A 14,906-nucleotide genomic window follows, 5' to 3' on the forward strand; every position below is an offset into this window, starting at 1 on the left:
GTAACGTGAGAGTTCTTCATTTTTTATACCGGGCTAATGAAATCATTATACGCGAGAGAACGATAAAACGAAAGAATGATTAGGTATATGTATGAACGCGGGAATAGGGTCAGGGAGCAATTACAGCGGTTTGTCTCTTTTGAACGACTGTGATGTTCCGTTTTACGAGAATTTTCAGGAATGGTGAATTTACGAGGTTTCAGCAATCTTCGTATTTCGACAAAGTTACGCCACCGTCTTGTTATTTTAGTCGACCACGTCGTTTTCTTGCTTTTACTTAAACGAAGTAGAAGGTAGTTCGCAGACGAGGAAAATTTGTGCATTTATCTTTGTATATTTTTTGTAAAAACACTTTAGAGTAAAAAAAAAGGTTTCAAAATTAATTAGGTTAGTGTGATTTAAAAATAATGAACATGATATAGTTTTAACAATGATATTGTATAAAATTAATGCTCTTTATTCTTCTAATAAATCTTATTATATTTACAATGAAAGAAGTGTGTAGTTATCACAGCTCTAACAGTATCGTAACCGTCATAACTTTAACTATAAGTACATGATCAATATGAACATGAACTGAATTCGATAAACACGATTCTAATACTCCTCGTTTTCATATTTCATAAGTGTTATATATTCAAATTACAATATGTAGTTTGAACGATTAAAAAAATATACAAGCGATTAAAAATAAATTTCTGTGCTTTGTTTAAAAAGGAAATACGTATGGATATAACATTCATCGATTTCGTTAAGACGATGAGGCACTTGATTACCGTTATAGTAACACTTTAAAAGCACATTTATAAACAATTTAAACGACACATTAATTTTATGTTATATAATACGATCTTTTCATAATTATTTCAATGCAAACTGTGATGGTATCTGAAGTGTAACAGGAAGATATGCTCTAGGATTCGATAAGTACAAGTTCATAAACTCTTGTTTCAAAGATGATGATCTTATCTCATCTTTGACAGCTATCACTTTGATCATAACATCCTTCTATGTAACTTAATAATCGTGATAGTAACGTTTAAAGGTACAATTAATCATCCATTAATACTGGAAATTCCATTCTCATCTCTTGACAATAAAACTTGATTTTCTTCTCCTCTTAAACTATGTCGAATGTATAAGAAAGCACCGATGCAAATAATTAAAATGCCAATGCAGGCAATACCGTAGCAAGTTACAGCGCCCAAAGATTGCAGAATAATGATGAATTTCACAGTGCTAGCGTAATCGGAAGTTAAATAAGCTTCTTGGGTAAACCATAACATTGGTATAAATGTCGTTTTGATGTTTTTAAATACGCTGAAAATGAAATTATATAAATCCGTTCAGTTTAGCTTATTTCAACATATTCAGGAGTAAGAGATTAAAATGAAAACTTACGACATAACTTCATCATGCTGGACCAATAGATTTAATTGTAACTTTGCATTCACGTTCAATGGAACGCCGGTTTTCTGTAAAAATTGTAACATTTATGTAACAATTATCGAATGTTACTTATTATTTTGTAACAATTACCGGTTCTATGGCTATTGAAAGTTCGTGTTTCTCTTTGTTAGGTTCCATCCCATCGATATTGTTTGTATAACTTTCATCTGCCAAATAAAAGTGTGGTAAACTGATGAACGCTGGAGCACCCCACTTGCACAATGAAATATTTAATGCTCCAGAAGGAATACAATCACCCACGCAGTAACATTTACGCGATGGTACTTTCGTACCGTTATCGAATAACGTATCGTCGCTACTATATTTGACACCCGTTAATCCTTCATAAACAGTTGTATTATCGTAACTTATCGACATACTCCTGTTAACATAATTAACAAAAACGAGAAAAATGAATCATATACATCTTTTTGGTTTTTTATATTTTTAATCGAAAATTGTACTTACGTGCAAATGTCGGATACAAAGAAAGAAATAGTCTTGTTATCGGGTAACGGCGGCCACAAATCACCATTCGTTCCTTTCACTGCGCCGCATTCTCCAGGATAATAATCAACTTTACTATTATAATTCCACTCTTTAACCACTCCTATGTCAAGCATATTGGTTGTACCAGTGAGCATGTTAAAGGTTCCATCATAAGGTGCAGATCCATTTCGCTATAAATAAACAATTATCATAAATACATCCTTTCAATTCGGTACTTGTTTTAATATTGTTCAAATAATGTTTACTCCATAAAACCAAGCAAATTTTTCAAATGGAATTTCAGTCAAATTGAATTTTCGAGCAATTTTTAACATAGTATCATTGTATCCTTCAAAGAGTAATTCATTGACAGTTTTAGTAATTACTAATTGCTGTCCTACTGCTTTCATCATTCTGTCTACTACATCACGGAAGAAAGGTTGTTTAAATCTTAATGCATATGCAACACTCTGAAAATGTGAATAAAAGAAACATATTATAATAGGTGTAAAATATAGTGGTATTGAAAATGCAGGATATTAACAGATACATACAGCAGTCACAGGGTTTATATTTGTCACTTTATCTGATAAACTCCCTGCTGACATTTTTTCATCAAAATGCCATACCCTCTTCCTTAGATATGTTATGGTACCATTCTCATTCCATACTTGATTTACTTTATAATCAGTTTCACTGTTATGAAAAGGTATTGTTAGCAATTAAGTTGATAGAAATAATATTATTTAATATAAACCTGATACCTAAATACGTAAGGACCCATTTCTACAAATTTCGGTTTTGTTACATTGCTTGAGATGTACTCTTCATAATTAGTCATATTAAACATGTACAATTTTAAAAACATGGGAATAGGTGTTTCTCTCCAAAGCTCATAATTTGTAGATGATGGTGTTAAAGGTAGTTGCTACAAAAATAGTATGAACACAAAAATTAAATGTTGCTTAGATATTTGAAAAACATTTTTTACACTCACCGTATTTATAATTGATAAATAAATTGTGGACCAAAGAATTGCTAGTGTTAATCCAACAATTGTTAACAATATCCCTATAGTAAATATAATAGCAAGTTTCTTCCACATTTTCATCTTGTTTGACTGTTTTTACCTGAAACTGGTAATATTGTTTTATGCAACAATTTCTATTCAATTACTATTTACATAGGAAGCAGACTTTTATCAGTGTTACATGTTTTTTAATTCATTGTTAAATCTCATTTAATTAAGTACATTGTGCAGTATTAATAATGCAAATCATATATAGATAAGCATGTCATTTTTATTAATGGGAGTGATTGCTGCATTGACTTGTTCATAGTTCAACCAAAAACTCATATTTTAACTACATTTGGTGATAGAAATCAGTACACATAAGCTGAGATAAGTAAATGCATTTGTTGGTATCTAACACATCCAAAACAAGATCGAGATAATGTTACGATAGTTATCTTTGGAATGATTACTTGAGCGTAATGCAAAATACATCGAAAACCAAGAATGCTGAGGCTGCTATAAGAAACATTTTGATGAATATTTTTGTCTCAATACATAATCAACTGCAAAAATGTGTTTAAACGGAAACAAAATTAACCTACAGAGACGTTTGCGAATAACAAATATCGGAAAACCTGCATATGATGCATTTCTGAATACAACCGCGAATATTTGAAATCCTGTCACACCACGTTTTTTTCTACATTTGTTTTTTTATTTTCATAAGTTAGAACTACACGTAAATAAATGCATTTTCTATTCTCCTAAGCGTGCAAAGGATTAATTACAGTATGTTCAATACGTTTTAGCGTTTTCACTTATTAACTTGCAGTGAAAGTTAAAGGAAAATGACGTTCTCCTGAACATTTTCTTTTACAAACAGTATGCAGTGTGTAATGTGCGTGTAAGTAATCTTGTTAAAAATTTTGTTGTCAACAACAACTCTTATTTCACAAAGCTTCAACTTCTATTGCATCTGCAATACATTATTCTGCAAAAATTTAAATAAAAGTATCTGCAATACGTATGTATATCAGTTTATCTTTACTTCTTGTAGTAGGTGTACTACGTTATCTGCAAAAATCTTACACTTTTCACCTTTGTGTTAAAGTATACTTAATCAATTTAATTATTTTTGTTTAAAGTGATAGGCTGTATCGTGTACAAATCATTTATTATTATCAAGAGCAAAATATAAGATTAAGCTCAGCCGGTAACACTTATCTTTCACCTAACTTTTAATAAATTTTTCTTACCTCTAATCTTGTTGCTTGCTTATGTAATTCAATTTTTTAATCTTTTATGTATTATTGAACGAAACGTTTAAAAAGAAAATGGTTGTACTTACAGAATAGAGGAACACGTTTAATCAAAGTACGACGCAAGTTTATAAAGACTTGGTTAAAAAAAAAAGCCGATAAAATGATAACTGATAAACTTGCGAATGAAACATTCGCTGTCTTTAAATATTATCGTTGTCATTTTCTTCGATCATTTCAATGAACAACGATCGGTAGTGTAAGAAATATGTAACGAAAATGTTGAATGGAATATGTGTGAAACAAAAATGGAAGAAAAGGATATTTGTGATTCACATTCGGGAAATGAGTATAGAGGTGAATGTACGATACGATTTTTAAAGTGGAACGATTCGATGTATATACGTAGTTACATTTAAACATACGTCTATCTTGAGTACAAGTTATATTACCATTTGAATACTTTGCAAACTTATTTTTTTGTACGTTAAAATATGTATATACAATATATTTACATTTTATCTGAAACATTTGGGTATTATAGGTACACAAGTTATTGAAAAACAAACGAATCACTCCACTTCAATAAAATTTTATGCTCTCTTAATTAAACGTGCATCATAATCGGGACTGGATTCAACGAAAAACAAGCGACCGATGATTTCATCCGTTTCAATATCCATTTCGTAGTGATTAATCGCCCTCGAGGAACAACGTGTCACGAACCGAATATGCAAATACATCATTCATTTTACAATTGCTCATGTACCCTTACCTACCGTTCAATTTAATCAATATATATCGTAGAAAATGTTCGAGTACACGCAAAAAATTAATAACCGGTGGGTGATTCACTTTGTACGTAATAGGTGAAATTATTCGGTTGGTTATTCCAAGTAATTTATAAAATATTCCATCGGAACGATGTCGAAACGAAACGAGTCTATTCGGAAATACACGTGTGTAAAATAAAGTTGGTGAAAGTTGAAGAAACATCGAGTTCTACCATAAACGTATAAAAGGATCCTTTAAGCAGGAAAGAAAGTACATACATACATTCTGCAGAAGAGGTAAAGAAGTCAATGACTTTTGGATAACAGTGCATTCATGCATATAGACGATCAAAATGTCACTTTGTATTCGTTTAATAGACAGTATTCGAGTGATATTTCAATTATAACGATATACGACTAAAAACTGTCGACTAGTTTGTCGAATTAGATTAAAAAAAATTAAGAACACGCTTGCAACTACTAGAGTCAAATTGAATACCTGTCTAATTGAAATTAGCGCGCGTAAATCCAATTATGTCGTTAGATACAAACCTGTTTTGTTGATTATTAGATGATATTCATTAAGGGAAGTTTCAGACTCTTTAATGTTGCGATGATTTATTACAGGTCACAGACCGTTGCGTTATTAAAATACACTGAGAGGGAATTCACGTTCAATGGTAATGTGAACACGAAAGATTACACGACGACTGGCCTGCCGCAAACCTTTGGCCGTGTAGTTCGCGGCCTGTTAAAGCAAGGCCGATCGAGACGACGTTGAAAAAGTAGGGAGCATTCAGTAGCGAAGCTGCGCATCGTTCGTTATTACCACTCGTGTACGAAGAAAGATTGCTTCAATTGCATTGTTCAAATGAATAAACATTAAAGGTAATGGTAAACTTGAAAAAAAATATTGCAAAAGCATTTCATTCTGTTGCATAATTTTATTTCTTGTAATTCCATCGTGAAAAATATTATACGATATACATATCTATACATATACATACGTATAGCTGAATAATTGTTTTTATAAAATTTTGTATTCGGTGCTTGCGAACATTACAAAAGAGATGCGTGGTAAGCACTTCATTGGACCCTTATTAACAGATACAGTTAGCGATAATCTAGACGAACAGTACACATAAACTATGCTCAGGGACATAAAGGAACACAATGCTGATAGGTTTCCAGTAAAAATAGTTGTCACTTTAATATTACTAATTGTTTAAGTCTACGATGGTAAGTGATAATGATCCAAGTTACTAAAACCAAGCTACGTAATAACTCGAGCTATCGCAGTGCCATTCGTATTATTCATATCTTGTAATTGTGTGTGATGTTGTATCCTTGGACACATTAAACGGATGTTTCAGCGATAGGATTCCATGTTCTTCCACTTCTGTCTGATTTTATGACCGCACTAAAGCTCTTCCACTAACAATAAGCATACATTGATATCTTTTAAATGATCTAACATTAATTAAAGCTAGTATTGCATTAGAATCATCTGATTCTTATGTAGGTTCAAAGTTTCCATCGGCTTTTCTGATTAACCGTGCAGCTAAAGATGCTAAGATTATATGATCTGTATGTAATTATGAATAAGTATCTATTTATACTTTTTATTTTAAATTCTGTGTAGTTCAATAATTTCAATTTTTCTAGTAAATCTTCCACTCTAATATACATAACATAAGAAGTATATGGAGAAGTGCCATTTTTTATAACAATTTTCGGAACGTTTCCAAACATTTTAACAATTATAATTTCATCTTATGACCATAGGTGTTTATATCATGCAAGTGTATAGTGATTTTCATCGATTATTACCGAATCCCTAGAACTAACACAAACGCATAGTGGCGGTGGTTTTATGTGAAGTGGCGTACAGTGCGTACAATGGCGAATGGTGTACAATGCCATTTTACATAGCCACCGCCATTATATGTTTGTGTTAGTTTTAGGATTTCGGTAAAGATCAATAAGACTTAGTGTATTTACACGCCTCTCTTAAACGGTAAGCATTTTAACATTTGGCAACATTGTTTCCAGTGATACTAACTCGTCAAAGAATGTAAACGCGACGGAATTATCATATCGCACAATTTTATGAATATTAACAATGGCAGTCAAAGAGAAACAAACAGAAGCTTCCGCTGATGAAATAGAATGGAATGTCGAGAATGAAATTCAATTATTCTTTGCTATGAACGGGCATAAACCTGTTGGTAAGATATCAGTTGATGTAATAATTTTATTATAGGTTATGTTTACATCGATGACATGAAAACAATAGTTACTAACCATTTTGTATAAAATATGTATCGCAATTTAATTAGGTTCTGTTATATACTCTTTTTTTAAGGCATTAATAAATATTTTCACATGGTTTGCATATGGGAAAAATTTCGAGCTGCTATTCACAAAGATGTATCATTAAAAACTATTTGGGAACATTTGGAATCAATGTATGATTTGATGGCTCTGGTACTTATAATTGTTTTAAAAAATTTACTATAGTTGTTTAAAGTAAATTTGAAGGTACATTCAAATTATTTTAGGATGACATGGAAGATTTACCTTTTCCTAGTCAAGAGATAGATTTTTGTTTACCAGAACAAGACTTCTTGGGACCACTTAAATCTAGAAAAAGAGAGGAACCAGAACTAAAGTTAAAGGAACAAAGGGACAAATACAAAGAAATTAAGAAAGAAAAAGATATCAAAGATCCTATGAAAAAAGATACTATTCTTCGTGATCTTAAAGGAACTAAAGATATTGATAAAAAAAAAGAAGAATTTAAAAAATATGTTAAAGACATAGAAATAAAAAAAGACAAACTTAGGGACATTAAAGATGTTAGAAAAGATTACAAATCCTCTAAAGGAAGGTCAAAGGGAAAAGATGAGCCTGAAGAAACAGGTAGATATACATATATATTTAAATGATATGTAAAAGTTAAGTATTATCTTTTTTTTTAGCATCAAATGGTAAAAAGGAACGTAAGGATTCTGATTCTGGTCGTGAAAGCTTAAAAAGAGGTCCAAAACGGCCAACTAGACAGAGTATGGATAGCACATCTAAAGCATCTTCCAGTCCACGTGATACACCTCCACCAAAGCGAAGAAGAATATAACAATTTACAGCTTAAACTACAGACAAAATGTGACTCGTGTATTTTCCTATACATGAATCACGCGAAGAAGACTTGTATGAAAGACTATACCTTTAAATTCAATTTTATAAAAAATAATTTTGCATTAAATTACTGTAAATATACTCTGTAATAAAGATAAAGTATTAAATGTATTATAGTTTATATTAATAACCTTTTTTTTACAAAAAACATATGCATCTGACATCAATAGAAATTGATACAAGTGAACTACTCTTTACTATTGTTATATATATAGAAAATTATTTATTGAGAAAATAGGATAAATAAAACAAAAATAAATACTCTGTTAAATATTAGCCAGTATTTATTATAGAAGTTGTAGACATTATTCACATGGTTGTTTTGAACTGAGTTTGCTCGTGCTATTGGAATAGTTGTATGATCCCCATTTTTGTTAATGGAATGAACAGTATTGTTGAATTCCAGACACTGGTGAAAGTTCCAAGGTGCTGGTGATAAATTCTTTTTATGTATTTATCGAAGTCTTCTTGCTTCACGTTCCGATTCCAGTAAGGTTAGGAGATCACCTTCTCGTACCGGTCCTTTTACATTCCTGATAATTTGTCGATTTTGTTCACCAAGGAACTCGACTTTTACTTGCGTACATTGTCCTTGTGAGCCAGTTCGGCCTAGGACCTTAATAACACGAGCTAAAACTACTGGCTTATCCATGATTGTCTCACGTGGCTTTGATGCGACAGCAAAGAGACGTTTCACGGAAATGAAAGAGCCTTCTTCGATTCATAATCCAGGAACAAAGATGGCAACTTCCGGCGGGTTTCTCCAGCGTTATCATTTAATTCGAATTAACGATAATTTAAAATAATAATGTATGATACACAAGTACCTTTCCAATTGATGATGTAGAACATGTTAAGGTAATAACAATTTAATCGTTTTAAACATAAACAATTCATTTTATTACTACAATTTATCTATTAATGTATAGTAGATGGCGTTTACTGCACTTGAATTCAAACATATTTAAAACGCTTCTCTACATAGTTCACTGGAAAAAAATAATGTAGACGTTATATTGTAACTATTATTTAAAATTATTGATATTTTATAAATTATACATTATAAATTTTGTTTGTTATATTTTGACAACGTGCATTTGTACTTATATCAGTTTTACAATACGTTAAATTTTCTCGATGCAACAGCAAATTACAAGGCCTAATTATCCTTGATCGCTATAATATGAATTGCATGATAGTTGCTAGTTATTTATAAGAATATGTGAAAAAATCTCCTTATGTTTATACCATGCATTTTGTATTTAGTAGCACAATGATTTAGTATCACTTGATAAGAGGAAAAAAAATAATACAATAAAGCATGAACGTGACAGATATGTCCAGAACTTATTGTCAAGTTTCAATATTTATCATGTTACATGGCAATAAATTACATAATTTTATAATAGGGAAATATACAGCCCTGCTTTACGCATAATTTTAAGCAATTATGATCAATCATTTATGATTAAAATAATTCATCTTTAAATGTATAATACTTGCAAATTATAAGTTTTTATAATATTTCATATATGCAATAAAAATCAAAGTGTAGGTAATATGTTCGGTTTGTTAAGTCTCTGCCATTAGATATTAACAAAAACACTAAATGCATTTTGATAAGAAGTAATAATAATACTTGCTCAAGAATATTAAGTTCTAAAACGTTCTTTAATATATAATCAACGTTGCGAATCAGCGTTCTAAGCAACACACTACTCAAGTACAAACAACAATACCGCTAATCTTTTAAACACAAGACATTGCCTCTTTAATTTTTATATAAGTTAGTATCAATAATACACAAAAACAGCAACAAAATGTTCAAAACATTTTGATTGCATACAAATATTGCAACTTTATGCTAGAAAACGAATTTGTTTCTAAAATGGTTGAAGTCACTTTTTAAGTAAAGTGGCCTTTAATATACAATTTTTCGGAGAACTTTAATAGTTTGTGAAAACTGTTACGTATTCCGCTTTTCCTTACGTTTCGGGGTAAAAATGAACCGTGTTGCAAAATACGCTTATTGTACTAAAGATACTTGTACTTGTTTAAGTATAATGAAATTTTTTGCCATAATGAAAGTGGACCCTGACATACATTCGTCGTGATTACAAAAGCACCCATTTTAGCAAATAATACAATTATATTATCGAGTACACGTATACTGTACGTCACGAATAACTCTTTACAATCAGTCAAAAATTCGTTTTTATTTATAGTTCCCACTTTTCCAACAATAACGTTGAAAGCTAGCGAAGCTTTAGACGAGAAATGTTTTTTTGACTCGAAATACTGTATACACTCACGAATTATTTTTTCGAAAATGGTAGTATTCGAGTACTTTTCATTTGTGTCTTTGTTGTATTATGTCCCAAAGCAATTTCCAAACTAATATGGAAATGTAATCATGTTGGGTAACGAACGTTCGACACTAGTGTACAACACTGAATGGAATAATCAATAAACTAACAATAACCATAAAAGTTTTACTGCCACAAATTGGTAGAAAGTGTTTGCCCGGGAAGTGCAGTAGCAGTAGACTTTCCTGGTGTATTCGAAAAACTTGTACCACCTAAAGATAATTGTCCCATTTGTTGCGGTAACTGAAATAAAAACATAATCGTAATTGTTGTTATATAAAGGACTTGTGTTATATATCTGAATTATATTATCTGCATACCTGAGAACCGAATACAACTTGTTGTTGTTGTTGCTGTTGTTGTTGAGATGTTAAGTTGAAAAAAGGATTACTACCAGGAGCTGGTTGAAGATTTTGTGTTAACATTCCACTCCATCCGTTATTACTGCTAATATTAGACTGTCCCAGTTGCATCACCTGACAATATATAGAATAATTATTCTAGTGAAGAGTAATATCTAACACTTTTATTGTGCAATACACAGATTTATATACCATTGGGGATTGCATTGTAATGGCCGAATTAGGTACACCATTCATTTGATTTATCTGGCCTACATGTAAACAGTTTCCTAAGGAATTTGATGCTACTGGTCCTAATGAGGTAGGATTTACTGCCATTTGATTTTGATTGATGGGTAATTGATTAGTTGTAACAGACATCTGGGCAGGTAGGTGATTAAGTTGAGTCAAGGAACTTTGTTGATTTTGAAAATTATTTTGTTGTCCAAATGGTACCATGTTTGGTACTTGTTTATACTGAACAGTAGATTGCTGAGCATACATTCCACCTGAAATACGAGACAGCAGAAGTACAATAATATTTCTAATATAATGGTATATTTGAAATAGTAAATGTACCAGGAACTCCAAACATTGCTGATTGTTGATGGCTTGATGTACCATACAAAGCCAAAATACTGTCTTTGGACATTTTATTTTTTTCTTGTTGTGATGGTGCTGGTTGATCAAAGAAACTTTCCTCTTCACTTTTACTCACAGTTGTTGATGCGTTTGTAGTTGCGTTAGAAGTACTATTACTAGTTGAAGCTACTGAAGCTGGAGGTGCAGATAAGAAGGAAGAAAATATGTCATCTCCTGCACCATTTACATTTGATTGATTTGTTGTTGGAGCATCTGTTAAAAATTCGTCTATTTTTAAAAGTATTATTTTCATTTTATATTATAAACAGCATATATGTGTACTAGAAATGTACCTAAGCCCAATAAGTCTTGGGTTGCAGAATTATTTGCTCTATTAGGTTTAGGACTAACAGAACTTTTAGGTTTCGGCAACTGAGGCACTACTTCTGGCTTTTTTACAAGAGGAAGTATAGCTTGATTACTAGAGGTTTTAGAATTTTCCTTTTTTCGTCTACGTTGCCTTTCTGCTTCTTCATCAAGCTCTTTATCCCAATTTACCTAGACAATTTGTTTAAGAACTCATTTGTATTTAAAATTTTAAATTTAACAATTATTGCATAAGTATGGTAAATTTTTGTTAATATTTAGAGATATTACCTTTGGTAAAGGTGGTGGCACCCACTCTCTAGCTATATATTTTTTATGTTCATACTTTGCACGAATAAAACTTTCAAGACTGCAAACTGTTTGAGGTCTTCGAAAACTATCTGGAAGGTTTGCTTCATACACTGCTCTTGCTCTAGAATTACCCATTTGCTGTAAACTCTAAAAACAATAAAATACATTTATAACATTAAGATTTCTTATTACAATAAATAATAACAATTAAAACCTTTAAAACATAAAGATAATTATTAGCATACCACTATTTGTTCTGGTGTCCATGTGTCTAAGTTAACAGATTTAACTTTGCTTATATGAACCCCAAGATTTCTATGTATTCCAGCACAACGAATGCATAAGAATATACCTAAATTCCAACTAGCCCACCTTGGTCCTAAGAGAAATAAATATGGGACTAGTTGATATAATGAAAGAACATATTTTCACTTAATTCTGAAGTAATACTTAATAATATAAGTGATGGAATATAGTACTCGAAAATTTCATTTGTATATTACGTATAAACTCAAGATGACTGAAATTAAACACAAATTTAGAACAATGAAACAGATAGTTGATAGAATTAAAAAATTCAGGTTATATGTAAATTTGTTGTTAGATGAAATATATTAAATGAGGAAAATAATAAATGCTGCATGTGTGTAAAGTTTTTTTATTGAAGAATAACAGAAAGGAGTAAAGTATCCACGTATACGAATAAGGAACGAATTAACTAGAAAACCACGGTGACGTTCATTGGTAATCGCTGTCATCTAAGGTTTGTCACGGAGGAATTAAAAATCTATAACGTTTCACTAGGCGAAACTAGGTCGTTTTGGAATCGATATCGATGACTTACATGTACCGTTACTCATAAAAATGTAATTTTCCAACATTTGCAGGGAGTGGACAGAACAATGAGGGTTCATCGGTCGAACAGAGACAAGACATCGCTAAAAAATTCACAATTGACGCACGAACCTTTCGCATCGCAGTCGACACAATACTTGTTGTCCTCGTCGCGTAGCATCAGTATCAAAAGATTCTGACACTTCTCTTGTATTTGCTTGGAACGTTCTTTTTCCAGGCGGGACGTCATTTTTGTAAAGTGACGAGTTTTGGCACGTACAGGTCCAAAACAATGTTTTCTTCTCGCAACGCTGGACACACGCGAGAGCGGTCAAGTAGTATGCTGCAATGGTCAGCGAACGCCCCCAATAGTTCAATTCGTTACTCACTAAAACGTCATGCAGTTGGAGGAATTCTATTGGATCATACGTTCCGATATCTTAAACAAAGTAACGAGTAGATCGTCAACGATCCAACCATCTTTTTCGTGTTACTATCTATCGTGTACTTCGTGAAATGTGTAGTCACTATAATTCAAGAGCGCAAGTACTGTTGCTCCGTCGATAAGCCACGTAATCAATTTTACATTTGTGTGAATCACAGACGAGATGCATAATAGATCAAGCACCTAATGTATTTTTGTGTTCAACGTTCTGAAATACCGATCGTGTAAAAGATCAAAGGTTTTGTTATACCCTCTACGATAATAGAGCGATGAGTTTAGAAATTTCATAGAACCAATCATTGAATCCAACTTAAATTATATAGAATCCAACTCTTATATGTATAAAAGATAAATACGCATATTATCAATTTTCAATGAAACTTTTATCAATTAATCTGTGATATAATATTTATTGTTACTTATAATTGTCTTCGATGTACCTAGCAATTTATTTACAATTTTTTCTATTATTACGCATTCCTAACGATATCCGGACTTAGTTTATTTAATTTTGCAATGGAATATTATTTAAAGAATAAGTGTTTCGCAAAAGGAAATGGGTGTGGTGTGTAAGGGTGAAACGAATAGACTGTAAATTGCCGTAAAACAACACCGGTATATTGTAACATTTTGTACAGTTTTCTTACAATAAATAATTGCATTTCTTCATTTTTCTTGCTGTTGAAATCCTCTCCTTTATTTCAATTTTCAACGAAAGTTATAAACAATTTCTAAGTAATCTGCTGCATGTAGTTGTCAATTTAATGTGAAATTAATAAACTAAGCTGTTTTATCGAGTTAAAGCATGCAACAATTTCATTTAAAACTTTCAATAATTATAAACTACCATATAAATTAATTATTATATTTAGTCAGAGCTATTTGAAAGCTCTATGAAGGGAAATGGATAAAGTATCTAAAAATTGCAAAGGCGGAACACCAAATATTTGAAAATGAAAAGAAAGTATGAATGTCAAAGTGAAAGCTTTTGCGATGTTCGCTTTCTGAGCGTTTGTAAATCATTAAATTGATCTATCCCTAACCTCAACTTTCTATTTAGTCATGTTTGTTATAATTGGAAAAACAACTTAAAGTACCTCTTAAGTTAAAACTGCACATATAAAAAGAAAATGCAAGGTTAATTTATAAACTACGTTAAAATTAATGCATTTATCATACCTGCAATCCGGTCTGTATTTTGTCAATGAGTAAGGCAAGGAAATTGATAGAAAGAAACACGGATAGCTTTAAAGAAACGAGTTAGACAAGGAAAGGAATAGCGGTAGATAAAGATAGCACTAGAACTACGAGTTAGACAAGGAAAGGAATAGAGGTAGACAAGGATAGCACTAGCACAACGAGTAAGACAAGGAAAGCAATAGGAGTAGACAAAGGTGGAAAATTTTGCAGATCGAGAGTGACGCCATCTTGTGTTTGGATCCACGAACTGACGACTCGTTACGCGGGACACAGAATG

At 31.6% G+C, this 14,906-nt stretch overlaps 4 protein-coding genes across 4 annotated transcripts; 1 reads left to right on the top strand and 3 right to left on the bottom strand.

Annotated features, from left to right (window-relative positions):
* Positions 1-884: 884 nt before the first annotated feature.
* On the bottom strand, positions 885-5,617 carry LOC108579178 (protein croquemort-like). The gene is made up of 9 exons (XM_017942643.1): positions 5,538-5,617; positions 2,936-3,074; positions 2,703-2,866; positions 2,493-2,634; positions 2,205-2,408; positions 1,918-2,129; positions 1,540-1,831; positions 1,402-1,475; positions 885-1,320 (listed from the first exon to the last, which is right to left on the bottom strand). The coding sequence occupies exons 2-9, from the start codon at positions 3,047-3,049 to the stop codon at positions 1,056-1,058; spliced, it is 1,467 nt and encodes a 488-aa protein (XP_017798132.1). The 5' UTR covers positions 3,050-3,074; positions 5,538-5,617; the 3' UTR covers positions 885-1,055.
* Positions 5,618-5,814: 197 nt separating this feature from the next.
* LOC108579179 (MRG/MORF4L-binding protein) lies at positions 5,815-8,137 on the top strand. The gene is made up of 5 exons (XM_017942644.1): positions 5,815-5,873; positions 7,038-7,213; positions 7,351-7,472; positions 7,547-7,907; positions 7,967-8,137. The coding sequence occupies exons 2-5, from the start codon at positions 7,108-7,110 to the stop codon at positions 8,119-8,121; spliced, it is 744 nt and encodes a 247-aa protein (XP_017798133.1). The 5' UTR covers positions 5,815-5,873; positions 7,038-7,107; the 3' UTR covers positions 8,122-8,137.
* Positions 8,138-8,464: 327 nt separating this feature from the next.
* Positions 8,465-8,872, bottom strand: LOC108579224 (40S ribosomal protein S28). The gene has a single exon (XM_017942705.1). The coding sequence runs from the start codon at positions 8,833-8,835 to the stop codon at positions 8,638-8,640; it is 198 nt and encodes a 65-aa protein (XP_017798194.1). The 5' UTR covers positions 8,836-8,872; the 3' UTR covers positions 8,465-8,637.
* A 1,759-nt stretch (positions 8,873-10,631) lies between these two features.
* Positions 10,632-13,325, bottom strand: LOC108579207 (stromal membrane-associated protein 1). The gene is made up of 8 exons (XM_017942681.1): positions 13,117-13,325; positions 12,396-12,529; positions 12,130-12,297; positions 11,826-12,030; positions 11,470-11,745; positions 11,104-11,399; positions 10,870-11,025; positions 10,632-10,792 (listed from the first exon to the last, which is right to left on the bottom strand). Exons 1-8 carry the CDS (start codon positions 13,232-13,234, stop codon positions 10,676-10,678), a joined length of 1,470 nt encoding a protein of 489 aa, XP_017798170.1. The 5' UTR covers positions 13,235-13,325; the 3' UTR covers positions 10,632-10,675.
* Positions 13,326-14,906: the final 1,581 nt, after the last annotated feature.

The sequence above is a fragment of the Habropoda laboriosa genome, unplaced genomic scaffold (genome assembly GCF_001263275.1).
Source record: "Habropoda laboriosa isolate 0110345459 unplaced genomic scaffold, ASM126327v1 scaffold64, whole genome shotgun sequence".
In the NCBI taxonomy this organism is placed as follows: Eukaryota; Metazoa; Arthropoda; class Insecta; order Hymenoptera; family Apidae; genus Habropoda; species Habropoda laboriosa.

Excerpts from the sequence above, each read along its gene's own strand:
- LOC108579207 (XM_017942681.1), bottom strand. The coding sequence starts at position 13,234 with ATGACGTCCCGCCTGGAAAAAGAACGTTCCAAGCAAATACAAGAGAAG. Across the intron at positions 12,298-12,395 it reads GGACACCAGAACAAATAGTG|AGTTTACAGCAAATGGGTAA; the intron begins GTATGCTAATAA and ends TATTGTTTTTAG. Across the intron at positions 11,400-11,469 it reads AGCAATGTTTGGAGTTCCTG|GTGGAATGTATGCTCAGCAA; the intron begins GTACATTTACTA and ends CTCGTATTTCAG.
- LOC108579178 (XM_017942643.1), bottom strand. The coding sequence starts at position 3,049 with ATGAAAATGTGGAAGAAACTTGCTATTATATTTACTATAGGGATATTG. Across the intron at positions 2,409-2,492 it reads ATATAAACCCTGTGACTGCT|AGTGTTGCATATGCATTAAG; the intron begins GTATGTATCTGT and ends TCACATTTTCAG. Across the intron at positions 2,130-2,204 it reads AATTTGCTTGGTTTTATGGA|CGAAATGGATCTGCACCTTA; the intron begins GTAAACATTATT and ends GTTTATTTATAG.
- LOC108579224 (XM_017942705.1), bottom strand. The coding sequence starts at position 8,835 with ATGGATAAGCCAGTAGTTTTAGCTCGTGTTATTAAGGTCCTAGGCCGA.
- LOC108579179 (XM_017942644.1), top strand. The coding sequence starts at position 7,108 with ATGGCAGTCAAAGAGAAACAAACAGAAGCTTCCGCTGATGAAATAGAA. Across the intron at positions 7,214-7,350 it reads GAACGGGCATAAACCTGTTG|GCATTAATAAATATTTTCAC; the intron begins GTAAGATATCAG and ends TCTTTTTTTAAG. Across the intron at positions 7,473-7,546 it reads TGTATGATTTGATGGCTCTG|GATGACATGGAAGATTTACC; the intron begins GTACTTATAATT and ends AAATTATTTTAG.